Source organism: Xenopus laevis, chromosome 2L (assembly GCF_017654675.1).
Source record: "Xenopus laevis strain J_2021 chromosome 2L, Xenopus_laevis_v10.1, whole genome shotgun sequence".
Lineage (NCBI taxonomy): Eukaryota > Metazoa > Chordata > Amphibia > Anura > Pipidae > Xenopus > Xenopus laevis.
In genome coordinates this window covers 93,846,271-93,863,302 of record NC_054373.1, presented here as the reverse complement: position 1 = coordinate 93,863,302, position 17,032 = coordinate 93,846,271, and the positions used below count along the sequence as shown (strand labels likewise).

At 39.1% G+C, this 17,032-nt stretch overlaps 2 protein-coding genes across 8 annotated transcripts in view; one reads left to right on the top strand and one right to left on the bottom strand.

Moving 5' to 3' along the window:
- yars1.L (tyrosyl-tRNA synthetase 1 L homeolog) overlaps nt 1-3,343 on the bottom strand; it is a 23,570-nt gene extending 20,227 nt beyond the window's left edge. Inside the window, exon 1 of one of the 5 annotated variants that reach the window (XM_018246791.2) lies at nt 3,219-3,343. The gene's annotated coding sequence lies outside the window, so the exon portion shown is untranslated. Of the gene's footprint in view, nt 1-19; nt 159-2,373; nt 2,496-2,557; nt 2,582-2,797; nt 2,937-3,218 lie in introns of those variants that run through there. The other 4 variants (XM_018246790.2, XM_041582182.1, XM_018246792.2 and 1 more) reach the window with 4 other exon arrangements.
- s100pbp.L (S100P binding protein L homeolog) lies at nt 112-17,032 on the top strand. Of its 3 annotated transcripts, none has more exons than XM_018245359.2 (6): nt 112-239; nt 6,578-7,857; nt 9,695-9,792; nt 10,684-10,775; nt 15,098-15,182; nt 15,944-17,032. In XM_018245359.2, exons 1-6 carry the CDS (start codon nt 230-232, stop codon nt 16,092-16,094), a joined length of 1,716 nt encoding a protein of 571 aa, XP_018100848.1. In that variant the 5' UTR covers nt 112-229; the 3' UTR covers nt 16,095-17,032. The 3 variants fall into 3 exon arrangements, with proteins under 3 accessions (XP_018100848.1, XP_018100849.1, XP_018100851.1); XM_018245360.2 differs by lacking the exon at nt 112-239 and adding an exon at nt 2,923-3,062; XM_018245362.2 differs by lacking the exon at nt 112-239 and adding an exon at nt 3,188-3,322.

The window sequence follows — 17,032 nt, the reverse complement described above, 5'->3', positions numbered from 1 at the left end:
AAAAAAAAAGGCTACTTACAGTTCAGCAGGGCCCTGGACAGCCAAGGGGTGGTCCTAAAGCAGAGTCCACAGAGCAGGAAGTCGCAGGCTGGCTGGAACAGGCAGAGAGGAGACACAGACGATGTGCAGACACAGATGCGTCGCAGGACTCATGTTGCCTCCCCCTTTGCTCATTGCCTAGGGGGTTGGGAGAGCACCGCAGCCCTCTGCAGAAGCGCAAGCTCCGCTAATGCAGAATGGTGAGCAAGGATACCTTTAAGGGCCCAATAACTCTGGCTAGGTCTAGCTATGTAGAGCTTTTAACAGTGCTAATAAGCATACCAGTGTGTTTTTTAACCTTTCAAATGTTGCAGAATCTATGTTCTATGTATAAAAGTACAGAGAACGTAGATTCTACTGCAGCACTTCCGGGTCTGTGAGTGGAGAAGCTGCTTTTAAAGCCGCTTGCTGTGACCAACTAGTTCCCCTGCCCCATGGCAATGAGCTGAGCAGGGGACTGTGTGCCCCCTGAGGCGCAATAACACAGGGGCCCCTAGGCTGTAGCAGGCACGTGACATCTAAGTGTCTGCTGAGGCCTCTTCTTCCTGGACCTCCAACCCACTGTTTTTTTTTTTGCCTGAAAAAAATGTTTTATTGCCATTTCAAATAGTGTATTTGCTAACCGCACTACACTTTTGGTGATTTTGGTGCATTTTTAGCCATTTTATTGCATTTTCAGCTCTGCATATGTGCTGTTCACTTGTTTCTGACTGTAAAAATTATTTGGCCAAGCCAAAATACAACTGTGATTCTGACTGCTGATTACTTTAGGCAAGAAAAAAAAAGCATTGGTTTTAGTGGTTTTATTGCATTCCACCTTCTTTTTTTGTTACTTGTTTTTTCCCATGGAAATTTTGTCTGCAATATATCCATTTACAGTCTCTGTGTGCCACATAGTTTTGTAAATCTATGGATATTGGACATGCAAGTGTTCAGTAGACCCAGAGTGTGCTTATTTAAGATGTTTAATATTGGTACGTTATGAAATCTGGGGTATATAATGGGGTAAAATGCAAGCTTTGTGACAATTTTCAGAAATTTCTTAAAAACCCCTAGACTTGGAAGAGGTTAGTAAGGTTGGTAGAAAGGTGTATTTACCCATTTTGGAATAGTCTGAATATGTACCCTTTCTAGGGTTGACTTACTAATTTGCCACTTTTCTAGCCCAGATGCTTTAGTAATCCTATGAACAATGGGCATCAAACTGTTCAGTATACCCCTGGCATTCATATTTAGGATGTTTTTTCTTGGTACCTAATGATACGTGGGAGTTATAGGGTTGCCACCCTGCCGGTAAAATACCTGCCATGGCCATGGCCGGTATTACAAATTTACTGGCAATGTAGCTGACGGTAAATTTGTACTACGCTTAAAAAGAGCCCTCGGCCTGCCCCAAATCCCCTGGTACTTAACTTTTCTTTTGTGTTTGTGGTGCGGCCCCGCCCCTTTTGATGTCACGGTCCGCCCATTTTGATGTCACGGCCCGCCCCTTTGTGTCCTCGCCTCCTACCAGCCGGTAAAGAATTTTAGAAAAGGTGGCAACCCTAAGGAGATAAGATGCTAGAAAGTGGAAGATTTAAGGTGATTTCCTGGTATTTTATCAAAACCATAAATTTTGGAAAAGCATTGTGACTCAGTAGTTTGGTGTAGAAAGACATGGTTACCCATTTTGGATTTGCCCAAATGTGTACTTTCCAAAAATATATGGTTTTGGGGGGGGGAGGGGTCAACATAATTTTTTGTGTTTTTACCCCACAAATAATGCTGCGAATGTGTTGAATAGTCAGTAGCTGAAGTGACCTCTGGGACAATTTGTACTTTATTTTTGGGTCTCTAAAAGCCAGATACTTTGGTAATATCATGCACAATGGGCATCAAACCTTCAGTGGACCCTTAGCACTCAAATTTCGTGTGTGTTTTTTCTTGGTACCTAATGCTGTGCAGGAGATACAGGACACAGCGCATGCAGGACAACAATTTCCCCTGACAATGTCCTAAAATGCGTTCCGTATATTAGGGGTTCCTGTGTTATGTGGGCCACTTTATCAAACTTTGGTTTGGAAGCTGGAGTTCCCCTTTAATACAATTTCCAAATGTATAAAAGAACTGACATTACAAGTGGCAGGCCTCTTTTACTACCTCCGCAACTGACCTGGGGCTATATAGGTGGATATTGGATGTGGTGCCATACACTGTACAGACACATTTGTATTGTCCCCCAAAGTTTGAAACAGCAGGAAGGGAGAAGGAGCTGTAGTTTTAATTTGCTTCCTTATCTGCTGCTGATGCCCCCATACACAGACAGACATAAGCAGATAAAATGCTCTAACCTACCTGACTGACCTACAGACATCCACAGCACATAGATATGTCAGGATTGTTGCTTCCCAATACACATACCAAAAATATCCAAAAACTTTGATTAATCTGCCTTTACTAAGTCAGTGTACTGCCAGTTTTAGGCCAACTTTTCTTTTAATCCTGGCAGGATGTCTGTCTGATTTATGAGACCAATCACCTTACTCCTTCCATCAGAATCATTGGAATCCTGCAGTGCGTCTACAGAATTCATTCATCGCCTCCTTACAGAATATTCCCATACAACCGGTTAATATTATATAGCGATATGGTGACAGAATACGGATTTTCGGGTGCAACTGCTGAGAATTTTCGTCTGAAGGGCGACACTATACAGCCGCTGGTTTAAATATCTAAATTGTGTAATAAATATTATCCTCCCGTTCTCTTGTTATCTTACCGGTACACGTGTTGCTGCAGTAGCAGATTTTCTTCCTTGTAGCCACTGATTGCGTCAGTCAGAAGCCAGAGACGCTCCGCTCAATGCGCTCGGCAATCTACAGGCTGTGGCTGCGAGTGTATTAACCAGTGCTTAGATCAGTACAGCGAAGGAGCGAGAGCGAATCGATTTTAAATGATCTTGGCCTAAAAGTTAACAGAAAGCCCGGGCTGGATTTAACAGGGTGCGAAATGGTTCTCATCCCGGGCAAACCGATTGGAGGACGGTGAGAATGCAGATATTAATGGGAAGGAAGGGATACATTTAGAAAGCGTGCTCTTTTACCTCGGTACCACACTTTCCAGTGTACTTTTCCCAAAGCCCACAATTCCTAAGCGCTTTGCCACTGCCCCCCCCCCCCCATTGTACCAGTGGTACATACCAAGCGTAGGAGGTCCGGTCCTATTGTGCAATTGCTGGAGTTAGTCCGGTTGCAAAGCAGGAGATTCTGTTTAACAAAAGGCGCTCATTACCTTGTTGTGAGAGGTCTGTAATGGCTGTTGTTTATGTGCAAGTATGGCGGTGCTGTTAGTTACTGCGGCGATAAATATACTTATTTATACATTTTTCCTTCTTTATTGCTAAATCAGAGTATCGTTTGAGCAAAGCGAGTTTGTCAGTAGCAGTAAAGCAAAGGTTTACATTTGTGCTTTCCAGCCCATGATGTGAGTTAATACAGCCACTAACCCCATGTCATTCATGATCAATTGGGATTTTTTTTAATGTTTTAACAAGTTCCTCTTCACAGTAAATGGTAACCTGAAATAAGGCATCAAAAGTGGTCAGGGTGGATCATTGGCACAGTAATGACCTGGGGTCATGTGATAGAGATGTGGCCAGACTAGGGTTGCCACCTTTTCTGGAAAAAAATACCGGCCTTCCTATATATTTATATTTTTTTCCCTATTAATAACATTGGAATCAACCATCATTTTTGACTGGCCAGGTGGCAACCCTAGGCCAGACATCAATAAAAAGCTGGTCATACAAGGGCCAACAAAAAGCGGTTTGATCATCCCCTTCAGCCAAAGTGGTCAGCTTAAAACGAATGTATGGGGCACCCGGGACTATTAAGCAAATTTGAAAATCCCATTGTTGGGTCCTTGTCCAACAGAAGACCCACAGAATGGTCCTCGGGCCAACAACCGGTTTTGCCCTCTTGCAACTGTATCTTTAAATGTATGACTTAATTTGGGTAAACGTATGGATGATGATTTCAGGCCCCGCATTAAAGTGAAGGTGTATTTTGCTGTACGCTACTGTATGACCCTGTACATGCAGTGAATCAGGTTGTTAGTCTCTCCTGCTTTTCATTTTGACTGGCGTAGATTATGCAGACTGATCAGTTTGGGGGCCATACATGCCCAGATGTAAGGAAATGTATCTTGTCTTATGACATTTATGTGATTGAGTGGCCAACTTTAATTGCAGTCATTATCCAAAGAGGAAAGAGCAGCATACCTTCCTGTTCAACATGAAAATAACGAACAAGCTGTGTGCTGAATATACTTTTTGCCTATTATTTCAATTACAAAAACTTTTATTTATGTTTTTTTCAATTATCCCTTAAGCTAGAGGCAAATGAGAAATTGAAGCTAGTCATTGTTTTGTTCTTTTGAGGCATATAGACTACCAGTGTAAAGATATTTACTCTTGGGGTGAAAATGCTATTCAGTTCCCTTCCCTTCTTTAGAATCCAGTGCACAGGTGAGACTTATTTAGGCGCCAAAAAATATTTTTTTTTAAATCAAAATCAGTCCTGTGCTTTTACTGACAGGCAAATGTCATGCCTGTTAGGGCATACTAAAGATATGGTAGAACATGGCTGATTATTTTTCATATGCTTGCTTAGAAATGCAATATGTCCCTAATACCACACTGTGAAAGCAAGAAAATTCTGTAACTATTTTGTGTGTGTACTGTAACTTCAATGAATAGATCTTGTGCAGAATATACTTTTTAACTTTCTTGAGCTTAACAAGGCACACAGGGACCAAAGCTTCTCCATGGTTGGTTCTTCCAAGGTAAAAAATTAGATTACCAGTAAAAAAAAAAAAAACCTTCACCTGTTTGTTCTGATTGTTTTGCCCTACAGATAAGCAGGTGCTCATTATACAGGAGGATTATCTGTATACACTGGTAATCTAATTATTTACCTCACAAGGACCAAACATGGAGAAGCTTCAGTTTCCCTATTTAATTCAAAAATTTAGATTTTAATCAAAAACGTAGATTTTACACAGTGCATAATTAAAATTATAGGCAAAAATTGTGTTCAACACAAGCCCTATCCGCATGGGGCTATCAGATAGCAAATCACCGTCCTAATTTATCTGAGCTTATTTTTTTTTTTTTTAATTTAAGTTAACTTTTATGATATAGGATGGCCAATTCTAAGCAACTTTTCAATTGGTCTTTATTATTATTTCAAAACAGTTGCGTTATTCTTCTGATGATTTACAGCTTTCAAATTGGGTTGTTGACCTTATCTAAAAAATGATCCATAAGGCTGCAAATGTATTGTTATTGATACTTTTTATTACTCATCTTTCTATTTAGGTCCACTCCTATTCATGTTTCAGTCTCTTATTCAAATCAGTGTGTTGTTGCTAAGGTAATTTGGACCCTAGCAACCAGATTTAAAATTGCAAACTGGAGATCGACTGAATTAAAAGCTAAAGAATGCAACACCCACAAATAAAAAAAAAAAATGAAAACGAATTGCAAATTGTTTCAGAATATCACTATCTACAACATAGTAAAATTTATCTCAAAGGTGAACAACCCCTTTAATGCTTGTGTGGCTCCCTGATACTTTTTACACTTGAATGTGACTTATGGGTAATAACCTGCTCTAGAGAGTAAGTATAAGAGAAAATGGAGGTAATTATTTAATCTTTCCCTGTATCTTGAGAACTAATAATTGATGACACACTCCCAAGGTGCTTTATCTCTAGTCAATCGCTTTGGGATTGTAGTTTTAGATTCCTTTGGCAGACTGAATGCAGATTTTTTTTTTTTTTATGCAAAAGTTGTGTTTCTGGCTGCTTGTGCACAATGGATGCATCGTGGTGTCATGGTTCTTTGTTTTTTATTTTTTAATAAATAATAATGTTAGGACATGGCAGGCTTTGCTCAAATTTGTTTCCGCATTTTGTTTGTTTGTGCAGCTTACTGCTCAAACAGCTGTCCTAGTGGCTGTAAAAGAAGCTGCCCTGCATATAGTACAATCTTCCCTCCCTAATGTTATTGTACAGTGCTGAACTGGAAGCATAAAACAACTTCCTCCTCACCACAGGTAACAATGTGGCCTGCTACAATGTTTTGGGCCCAGTTGGCTGCCCAGAAGCACTCTTTATAACTGGTTTAATGTCCGGTTTCCAGTATTACCCCAATACAGGCAGCTGTGGTGCTTTGAGAGCTGGACTGAAGGGTAACACCATCTTCCTTCTGGTTCTCAGCATTGTACAAAAATGGCAGTGGGTAAAGTTGTCCTGTTGCACAGCAAGAATCCAACTCCACGTTCACTTAAGAAGCATTGCTGTGCAAACATCCTAGGGTTTAAGTACACAACAAAGATAATTACTTGGTTTGTTTATGGTCCTTTTTTAATAACTTTATCCTGGGTTTCATTTTTCTGTTTGTTGTCTGTATAACCATTAGGCAGAGTAGCTCTCTCTGTGTAGTAAGAGGTCATTCAGTGCATGCATTTTTTTGTAATCACCAGATTTCTTTTTGCAGAAACCTTTGTTATTCAAAGATCAATGAAGGCTGCCTATAACTACCGTGCCACAAAAACAGCATGCTCTGACAGGCAGGTGTTGATTTTAGGGACAAGCTGGGCCGATCCTCAACCTGGCACTATGGAAGAGATAAGAATCAGCATTGTAAATGATAAAGCAACAAGGAATAAACGTAATATAGAGGAGGAAACTGATCTATCACCTCCCCCTAAGAAACTGCGCAGTGCTGTGTTCCTCTGCAGCACCCCAAGCTCTGCTCCACATTGTTCACAGAATGTAGAGGTCTTTGATGAGTTTGATGATTCTTTATTGGAAGCCTCATCGGATGAGAGTGACTCCCCCTTGCATATGACTTTGGTTCAGATTGAAGAACTCTTGGAAGATGACTGTGATTATGCTGCTGAACCCCCTAGATGGGATGAAGAGTCCGATTCAGTTGGGTTTCTTCAAGAGCTGGCTGTGCCTAACGGATCCCAAAGTGACCTAGTAGAGTTAAGAAATCTGAATAGTCCTTTGGCTGGTGAACAGTCAGATAGCTCTCAAACTCTGACAGAGGAAACCGTGTGCTCGCAGGACACCAGCAATTATGCAGCCATGGCTCCTTCACCATGCTGGTCAAATATATCAACTGCAGGACAGAATGAAGAGGCTGGGGGAAATGTTTCAACCACAACCTCTCCTGTGCTACATAAACATGAGATGGACAGAGGCAGTCGTGACAGTGACATTTGCTCAACATTGTCATCTTCCCATTTGCCAGGAGATTTAAAGGTTGTGGATGAAATAAGTGAAACCTCAGACATTCCCTTTGATGGGGACATAGATGAGCTCTTAACACTGAGCCCTGGAGATACCACTTCATCAGAGGAAGACAAAATAACTTCAGAATCCACTCCTATCTTATCAAAGCTTGAGTCTGTCCCAGTTGTACATTCACACTCTGAAGCATTTTGCAAATCTTCAAGTTCGCTCCAACTCCCTGAAACCTCCCTCGCTTCAAGCACTGAACCTTCTCCCTCACTTCAGCTTTCAGCTTCATCAGTAACTGCTATGAATGGGCAAAACAACTCAAATAAAGTCCCTCCACCAACCTCAGACACTGCCCCTGGGCCCCAGCTGGGCACTGATACGAATAGCCAGAAGAGTAAAGGTCAAAAAGTGGAGCCCAAGAAGAATAAACCCATTGAACAGATTGGCCTTAAACAGGGTGGGAAATCTTTTGCTGCATCTGTAGATCATCCTGTGAAGGAAAATCTTGGACAAACTTCTAAAGAACAGGTATACCACTAAATGCTTGAGAAAAATACAGAAATTATTTAAATATCTCAAAATGTATGTCTGTGTGTGGAATATAAAAGGTTCACACACTTATTTACACTGATGTATGGTTCTGTCATGTTTTTATTTTAAAGCATGTAATCTCACTAAAAACATAGTTGTAAAGTATCTGAAGTCTTGAGGAAAATATGTAAAAAATCAATAACCTCATCATACTTGAATATTTTGTAGAGCCACATTTTGCTGCAACGTTTACAGATGACCTAAATACTCTAGACATCATTATTTTGCACTACTAAATAAGGATATTTGTACAATTTGTTGTACATGCTTAGCGCTAACTGTTCATCAGAATCTGATTCGGACTCTTGAATGTAGAGAGACTGATTGCTCAGAGGGAGATACTGAAGAATAATTGAATTATTTTATAAGTGGTACAGAAGTTTTAATTGAACTAAGCTGTCTTGTTTCAATGAGATGAAGCATATATTGAATTTGATATAGATTTTATAGAACGTTTAATTTCTTGTTTGGATAGCTCTCTCCATGATTTATTGGAATTCAGGATTTCGTAGTTTCCAGCACTTTGAGAGAACAAAATGTAAGGGGCAGATTTACTAAACTCGAGGGAATAATTTGAATTGAAAAAAATCCGAATTTGAAGTATTTTTTTGGGTACTTCGACCATCGAATGGGTCAAATGCGATCGAATCGAACGATTCGAAGTAAAAATCGTTCGACTATTCGATATTCGAAGTACTGTCTCTTTAAAAAATACTTCGACTCCATACTTCACCACTTTAAACCTACCGCGGTTCAATGTTAGCCTATGGGGACCTTCCCCAGCACTTTTCTAAGTTTTTTTGTGGTAGAATAAAAATCCTTCGATCGATCGAAAAATCCTTATTCAATCGTTCGATCGAAGTATTTGCGGTAAATCCTTTGAATTTGAAGGATTTTACTTCGAGAGTCAAATTCGATGGTTTTTAACCCTCTAAATTCGACCCTTTATAAATCTGCTTTATAAAGTGTAGGATTTATTAATTTAGTTTTGTTAAATGTTTAGGGTATTTGGTCTGCAAGGCACCTGTAATGCTAAATAGAGTGCAATTCACATAAAAGGATTATCTTTAATATAGATGTGAAATGGAATTACATAAGAACAAATTAAGCATGGGTCAGATAATGATCTATTAGTTATCACATGACACAGGCATCCTCTTCATTGACACGAGATGCAAGGCATCTTATTGACGTATCAGTAATTTATGAACATTTACTAGAAGCTGATCAGATGCTGGTTTTGCACCTATATATTTAGAACAGACACCGTTGTATCATACCACCTGGCTTTAAATTCAGACACTGTACTATATGCATATTTGTATGATTGATCTGGGAATAGAAGAGTTTCAGTTTTATGTTGCCTGGATTGTAGGTAACCTGGACTTTACCAACAGTGCAGATTAGATTAGTAAATAATGTAGTTGAGGTATACTGTGTTTTACACTACCGAATGTCTTTCAGCAAGTTTTCCATAAACAGTTGGGTAGTGCAGTATAAAACATTATTTCATAGTCATCAGTGTTGCTGTAAGTAAAGTTTACTTATAGGTTGAGATAAGGTTTCCAGTTTTGTTGCTGGTTCTGCAGCAGTGATATGGTATTGGAGCAATTGCTTACGTTCTGGAACACTATTTAGCCTATTTGTGTTGCCCAAATTTGATTATACCCCCTTAGTATCCAGATGTTAATTGGACCAGTTTGCCTGTACATTCTATGAGATTTTTTTTTTTAATCCTTTTTTTTGTTGTGGCTATGTTTATATTTCGTTCCAGGTGGCAGCTTCCATTGGGTGCAAGAAAAAAGTGAATCCATCTCCACTGCAAGAAAAGAAACATGGTGCTGTGCCCACAAAACCACGAGCAGCTTGCAGGTAACTGTGAGTTTGAGGGAGACTGTGTAAACTGTTGCCAGTTAACCTTCATGGTGCGAGAATACATATTTATATTTGTAACAAACATTATATTTGTATTACATTGTTATTGTGTAGTCCAGAGATCATGAGAGAACATTTCATTGTGAATTAGGGTAGGACTACATGGACGTTTTCAGGCATGACACAACTGTCGGATGCAGACGCAGCGTCTGCATCCGACAGTTGTGTCGCGTCGGATCACCACTGCGACACCTTGCGACAATGCATTTACTTACCTTATTTTTGTCGCATGTGACTTGTCACCGTCGTTTTGTCTCAGTGAGTTGGATCGTGCTGAAAACGTCCATGTAGTCCTTACCTAACGGAGATAAAGCTCCAGTCACCCTGCTGACAATTTACTGCTTACTGGATTGCCACGTGCAACTGCTCCCTCGTACAAGAAAACACTGGGGTTTTTCTGTAGCACTTTGTAAACTGATCTAGAAAATTATTTATTACATACTTGTATTTTTATTGCTGTATAATAATGTAATGTGCTGTGAATACCACAAGATGGTGGTAGCACATCAGTAATACCTACAGTCATATGAAAAAGTTTGGGAACTCCTCTCATTCTGCATAATCATTTTCGCCACTTTCAACAATAAGACAAGTGGTATGTAGACAAGGGTTTGTTTCTCCTTTAAGTGATTAGTCAGTGCATTGACATCTGTGCTTGTGAATAGCTGCATAATAAATTGGTAGCAGCAATAAGGCTGCACAAGACACCTAACAAACCAACTCATGCACCTGCACCCTTTTTATGGAATAGCCAACCACTGCTTTGCTCACTCTCCAACTACTCTATTTCCTGGTGCTTTGTTCAGTCCACCCTATTATTTATTTCAGGCCACAGATTTCTAACTCTGAACTGGAAAAAAACAGGAATATTTATCGGGACCGGGTAATGATGCATCTTGAGGTGCACAGTATATCTGAAGGTAAGGAAAACTGGCACATGCTGAGTAGTACTGATTTTCAATTTGTTTTGGAGCTGAAGAAGATAAAGTTTGAGGGTTGTACAGACACACATGAAAAGGCATGAGAGGTACAGATAACCTATAGAAACCTACACAAGTCTAATCTGGGTCGACAGGACTCACTACCTGCATTTTTGCCAGCTCAGACCCTCTACTGCTTAAAGGGATTCTGTCATGGTTTTTATGGTGTAGTTTTTATTTCTAAATGACACTGTTTACACTGCAAATAATTCACTCTTACCATATAAAATTTTATTTCTAACCCAAGTGTATTTTTTTTAGTTGTAATATTGGTGTGTAGGCAGCCATCTCCGGTCATTTTACCTGGTCATGTGCTTTCTGAAAGAGCCAGTGCTGCACTTTAGATCAGCTTTCTTTCAGGCTATTGTTTCTCCTACTCAATGTAACTGAATGGGGTGGCAGTGGGACATGGATTTTTACTATTGAGTGCTGTTTTCTTATATCTACCAGGAAGCTGTTATCTGGTTACCTTACCATTGTGCTGCTGGGGGGGGGAGGCGGGTGATATCACTCCAACTTGCAGTGCAGCAGGTAAGAGTGACATTATCAGAGCACAAGTCACGACTGGGGCACCTGGGAAAGTGACAATATGTCTAGCACCAAGTCAGATTTCAAAATGAAATATTAAAAAATGTGTTTGCTCTTCTGAAAGAGCTGGCGCAGCACTATTTACTGATGTGTTTGAAAAAAAACATGTTTTCCCATGACAGTATCCATTTAAAGGGGACCCGTCACCCCAAACAATTATTCCAAATCCTATTTTATCCTGTCAAAATTAACTTAAATGACACTGTATCAATTTATTTGAATCTGTGTTGGGTTCTGTTAAAATAGAGTGGGAGATATAGAAATGCCTTAAAATTCTGTATCTGGAGAATGAGCTGAGGCAATGTAACGGAGAATATGCATGCAAGAAATAAGCTAAGCATTTAAGACACACTGGTATTTAAATCAGAATAAATATGTATTTGAAGGAACAATATTCTAAATATTTAGCTTTTTTTGGTGTTTTTGTGTTCCCTCTGTTGTGTTACTAACTTTTAAAGGGAACAAAATCCCTCCTTTTTTTGCTATAAGCTGATTCAGTTGTGATTCAATAAAAAAAGTGCATAGGTTGTGAAGTGAAGATGATTATACAATGCCATTGTGAAATATGTATTGTTATCTGATGCATTTGTCAATAAAGCTAAGCTTTTAGTGAAAAAAAAGTGCATAAACACTAAACACATCTGAACTTCCACAAATAAATGTATATTCATATATTTTAACATACATGATTCCACATATTAAAAGTAGAGCATGCTAATATACCTTCACCTTCCAATGCTCTTAAACAATGTTTGAGGCTTTGCACTTCTCTGCATTGTGCATTTAAAAATCACCCTGGACATCCAGGAAATGACACTGATCTTGCAGACAGGTGGAAACCACAATAGGTTTCCTGGTAGTTGAATTGTGATCATATTCTTGTAATTGGTAAGGCTCCTCTCTGTTGCTTTTATGCAAGTGGTGACCTTATAGTTTCCTTGTATTGTATAGCCACAAGGCAGGAGTCTCCCTTTTCAGATAGGGGCATTTAATATAAAGCTATATCTGCTGGGTTTATGACCTGTATGTACTTTCTGCCAAAGTTACCCCATATGCCCACCATGACCTAAACTGGACTGCTTGATGAGATTACATTTACAAAGCTGAAACACTGCCTTATGTGTTCATTGATCTTGTTCCTGATGGAAACTGGATACGTGATGCAGATGAGGCTTTGTCTGGAACACTCGGCAGGGTGGAGATCAATTTCCACATGCTTCTGTACACACTCCTCAACTAAATCACTAGCTTTTGTTGTTTATGCCGTTTGTGGCGTTCTCAAGTTTTAATGTAGTTTCTAATACTGTCTCCTGGGCCATGGCCTAATGGATGCATCCATATCATTGTTTTTGGTGCATTAAAGAAAAAATGTACTCTGCTTTTTCCAAAAATGCTCTGTAAACCAAAGTTTTTTGTCCGCAGATAATGTTCTTTATCTGCAGTTGTGCAAATACATATTTAGGATTGTGATTAGGGTCATAAACACGCCGATTATCAGAAACAGTACTTTCCAGAAGTCAACATATTGGCTTATCTGTGCAATCAGCTACTATAGTTGTCCATGAAATCATATATTGCAGGATGTGGGGTTTTGTAATGCTCCCTATTCTGTTCATTCTGCAAACCTAAACATAGGTAAAGAGGGCCGCTTTGAAAAATAAGATGATGCCAAACAGCATATTCTCCTCTGGTGATTTTATATGTGCTAATCCCTATTCGTGTGAGTAGGAAGTGTGTGATAAATGAAACTGACATTTTCGTTTCAGTGCTGCTGTGCTATGTTTCCGCCTCAAGTGAAAGTGGCAACACCAAGAGCCCCATTTATCGGATGTGAATTTTTACAATTTTGAATATACTCACAATTGGACTGGGCGATTCTTTAAGAAAAAATCAGAATGGCTGATATTTGATCAAATACTTTAGAGCCGAAAATTTGTATTCTATTTGTATTCTATACATACAAATCAAATTTTATTTAGGTGGCAAATATTCAAATTAGGACTGTCCATGGTCAAAGTATGATAAATTTCACATTCGAATAGGGGAATCAAAATTCGAATGTGTGAATTTTTAAACTCGAAAATTCAAATTGACCATTCAACCCTTGATAAACCTGCCCCCAAGTGCTTCAAAATGACAACATTGATGCAAATTACCCATAACCTTACCAATAAAATTACCCATAATTGATACTCATAACCCCAAGTGCTTCGCCCTCAGCTGAAAATTCTAAAGGAGCCTTTACCTCATGTGCCATTAAAATGGTAGCTCCCTGTTATAGAATAGCCAATGCTTAGCAACTTTTCAGTTTTGCTTCAGGTTTTTTTTTTTGTTTTTTTTTTATAAAGGACAATGAAAGTTAAAACATACGTTAAGCTCTATGGCAATTCTGGAAGAGTAATCACTTACATAGTGTAGTAAATCCCTGGTGTCCAGCAGCAGTAAATGTGCTCTGATGATAATGTGTCTGCAGGACTCCAGTGACGTCGTCACTGAATTTTCCTCTAGATTCTTCTAGGCTGCCCGAGGCAGCCTTAAGTCGCATTGGGACAAATTCCCTTCTATTGCGCATGCTTCAGGGGTGCAGCTTTCCTCTCATCTACGACGTGTGCCGGGGGTAAGGGGGAGTGCTTGTTTGGCGCATACGCATTAGCGAATAAGAGGAAAAGGAAGCCGGTAATACTTTACCAAGATGGCAGCCGCGGTTTACTGAATAAGAGCTGAATATGATGCACGATTTACTAGTTTTATATACACATAGGTAAGCTGAAACTTGAGTGAGGTAGTTCATAGCTTTTGCCTTTCCTTCTCCTTTAAAAAATTTACTTTTTTTGCGTCTTTCAAATATCAGTCACTGCAGCAAAAAAAACAAAACGATTGTTCTGGTTTTGCTGCTCTGTATCACTTATATTTAGGTTCAAGCCTCTCCTATTTGTTTCAAACCACCTACCTCATTGGTAGGGAAAAATGGACCAAAACAAATTTGAAAGTTTGAAATTTCCAATTGAGAAATCTTCTGAACAAAAAAACAATGAAGACCAATTGCAAATAGATTATCACTGTCTCCATCATATTAAATTTTAAAGGTGAACTACCTTTGAAAAGAAGAAAGCTGTCTCCTGCAGAGGATTTAGAAAGGCGGCAATTTCCAGCAGCAATTCTGAGATTATATATATTAACCATATAAATTCCACCTCTCTAAAAGAGCATCTGTCTGCTGCTCTGGAGGTGTTAATGATTTCCTAAATGAACAAATTTATGGCCATCCAAATCTATATCAATATACAAGTGGTTTGGCCTACTGATGAGCACCCCTCCTTCCTTCACATCATGCAGTGACCACCTAAATATATCTGCAGCAGACTCAAACAGTGGTCCATCAGTTGGGTGAAAAACAACCAAATTGTATGGTGGTTCATTATGTGTTGACCCAGGTTTAGGGGAGTCAAAGATTAACCATGTGGGGAAGGTTATGCACATGATCTGTCCCTTTTCTATCTGCTATCCATCGGTACAAGGCACACACTGAAGTATGGCTTGAAGACTGAGAAGATGAGCTGTTCCAGTATTTGCTCCACTATTAACATCATTTGCAGCTTCCTCATGATACAGTAAGACATTATGTTCATTCTGCTGTCATCAGTGAGTCACATTTTTTTATGTTGTTGTTGCAGAACCAAATTATGAGTTGGCTTACTTACTTAATGAAACCAGCAGAGAGAATCCAACGTGGCAGCACCCCTCTGACTACACTAAAAGGTACCCAACCAACCAGCTGTCTATTACATCTTCTCTTGAACCTCCCCATGTCCCTTACCTGAAGGGGCCTATTTGCTGACAAATAGGCCCCTTCAGGTAAGGGACATTTATAAAGTGTAAAAATCATGGAAAACTTTTAATACAAAACATCAGCAAGGAAAAGCAGTTGAGGTCGTAGAGAAGTCAATGGGAGCTGCACTGATCCTATTGGACCTTTTTTTAGCCATTCTGACTTTTTAGAGGTTTTCTGTTTTTTCACTAGTAATTGAACATTTTTCAGAGGTTTTCATATTCTTCAGCTCATCGTTCAGAGTTTTTTCTTTTTGTTCTTTTAATATTTGAATTTTTTAATAAATGATGAAAACATTTGTGATTTTACAAAAATCAAATTAAGCTGTAGTTTTGTAAAAGCACAATGCATTTGTGATTTTACAAAAATAGAGCTTAATTATAATTTTAAAAAATAAACACAAAAATTAGAAGGTTGATAAATGGGTCTCCCCGAATATGTGACACTCTGTATATAGTGGTGGCTGGGGGGCATATTTATTAACATGGGAGACAAATATCACTGGTGATTTTGGCAATAGCATCACCGATTAGATTTGAACAGTTATCTAAAGCTAAAAAACAAAAGCAAAACTCTGATTGGCTGCAATTGGCAACACTATATTTATCCCCCTAAGACTGCTTAGAATAGGTAGTTTTACTTTCGCCTCACTCTCTATCAATCTCTTTTGCAATTTGTTTTTCTTTTGCAGGAACTACTATGTTAGGAGACAGCCTGCCCCTTGCAGTTTGAATGACTGGGTGATGCGGAATGGGGGCCATTCCATACAGCGCTTCCATGGTTTACCTTGCACATTTAAGAGAAGTCCTATGCCAGGAGTCCTTCCCACAGGACCTACCTGAAATTGCATATATGAGTTCACTTTTCCTAATTGTTTTCCATTTTTTCTGGAAAAAATACTGGCTTTCTTAATAACATTGACATTAAGCCTACTTTTTGTTCCAGCTAAATGTCAAACTCTATCTGCAGTGGCAAATAAGTTTTATGGGCAGCTAGTAAAATCTTCCTGACCTTTGGGCAGGAACTGATTGTTGAATCCAAATTCCAGACTTGGACACCATCCAAGTTGTTTGCAGATTTATATTGACAGTGCCTTGTTGGTTTTATGACCAGAAATTTTATGTTTACTGATTGTTCTGTTGTAATAAATGTTAATTTTCACAGGTTCGTGGTTATGGCCATTAGTGAGACACTGTACCTTGAGCTTGCATTGTAAGCACCTTCGCTTGGTAGGTAGAGATGCACTGAATCCACTATTTTGGATTCGGCCGAACCCCAGAGTCCTTCTCGAAAGATTCATGCGAATAACGAACCGAATCCTAATCCTAATTTGCATATGCAAATGTAAATTAGGGGTGGGAAGGGGAAAACATTTTTTACTTCCTTGTTTTGTGACAAAAAAACAGGGATTTCCCTCCTCGCCCCTAATTTGCATTTGCAGATTTGGTTTGGCAGCTGAAAAAGGCCGAATCCCGAACTGAATCCTGGATTCGGTGCATCCCTATTATTGGTAGGTTCTTACAAATCTCCTTCCCTGAACTGAGCAGCTTCTCCCTTTCTCTCTCTGTCTCCCTACATCAACAAACAGAAATTATTTAGTAGTAAAATTATAGTGCTTATTGTCTCTTCATTTATATGTCTTCCTGCAGCTCCTTTGCTTTGCTTCTTTTCCCTTTTACATTTTTCTGTTTGACTTGGGGAGTTCCAAATTCTCATTGTTTCTGTTTCAATTGCTCATACATTGAAAACTTTTTAATAAAATTTATTTCTACAGAAAAAA

Coding starts and splice junctions, on each gene's coding strand:
- s100pbp.L (XM_018245359.2), top strand. Junction 9,793..10,683: donor AAACCACGAGCAGCTTGCAG/GTAACTGTGAGT, acceptor TATTTATTTCAG/GCCACAGATTTCTAACTCTG. Junction 15,183..15,943: donor CCCTCTGACTACACTAAAAG/GTACCCAACCAA, acceptor TTTCTTTTGCAG/GAACTACTATGTTAGGAGAC.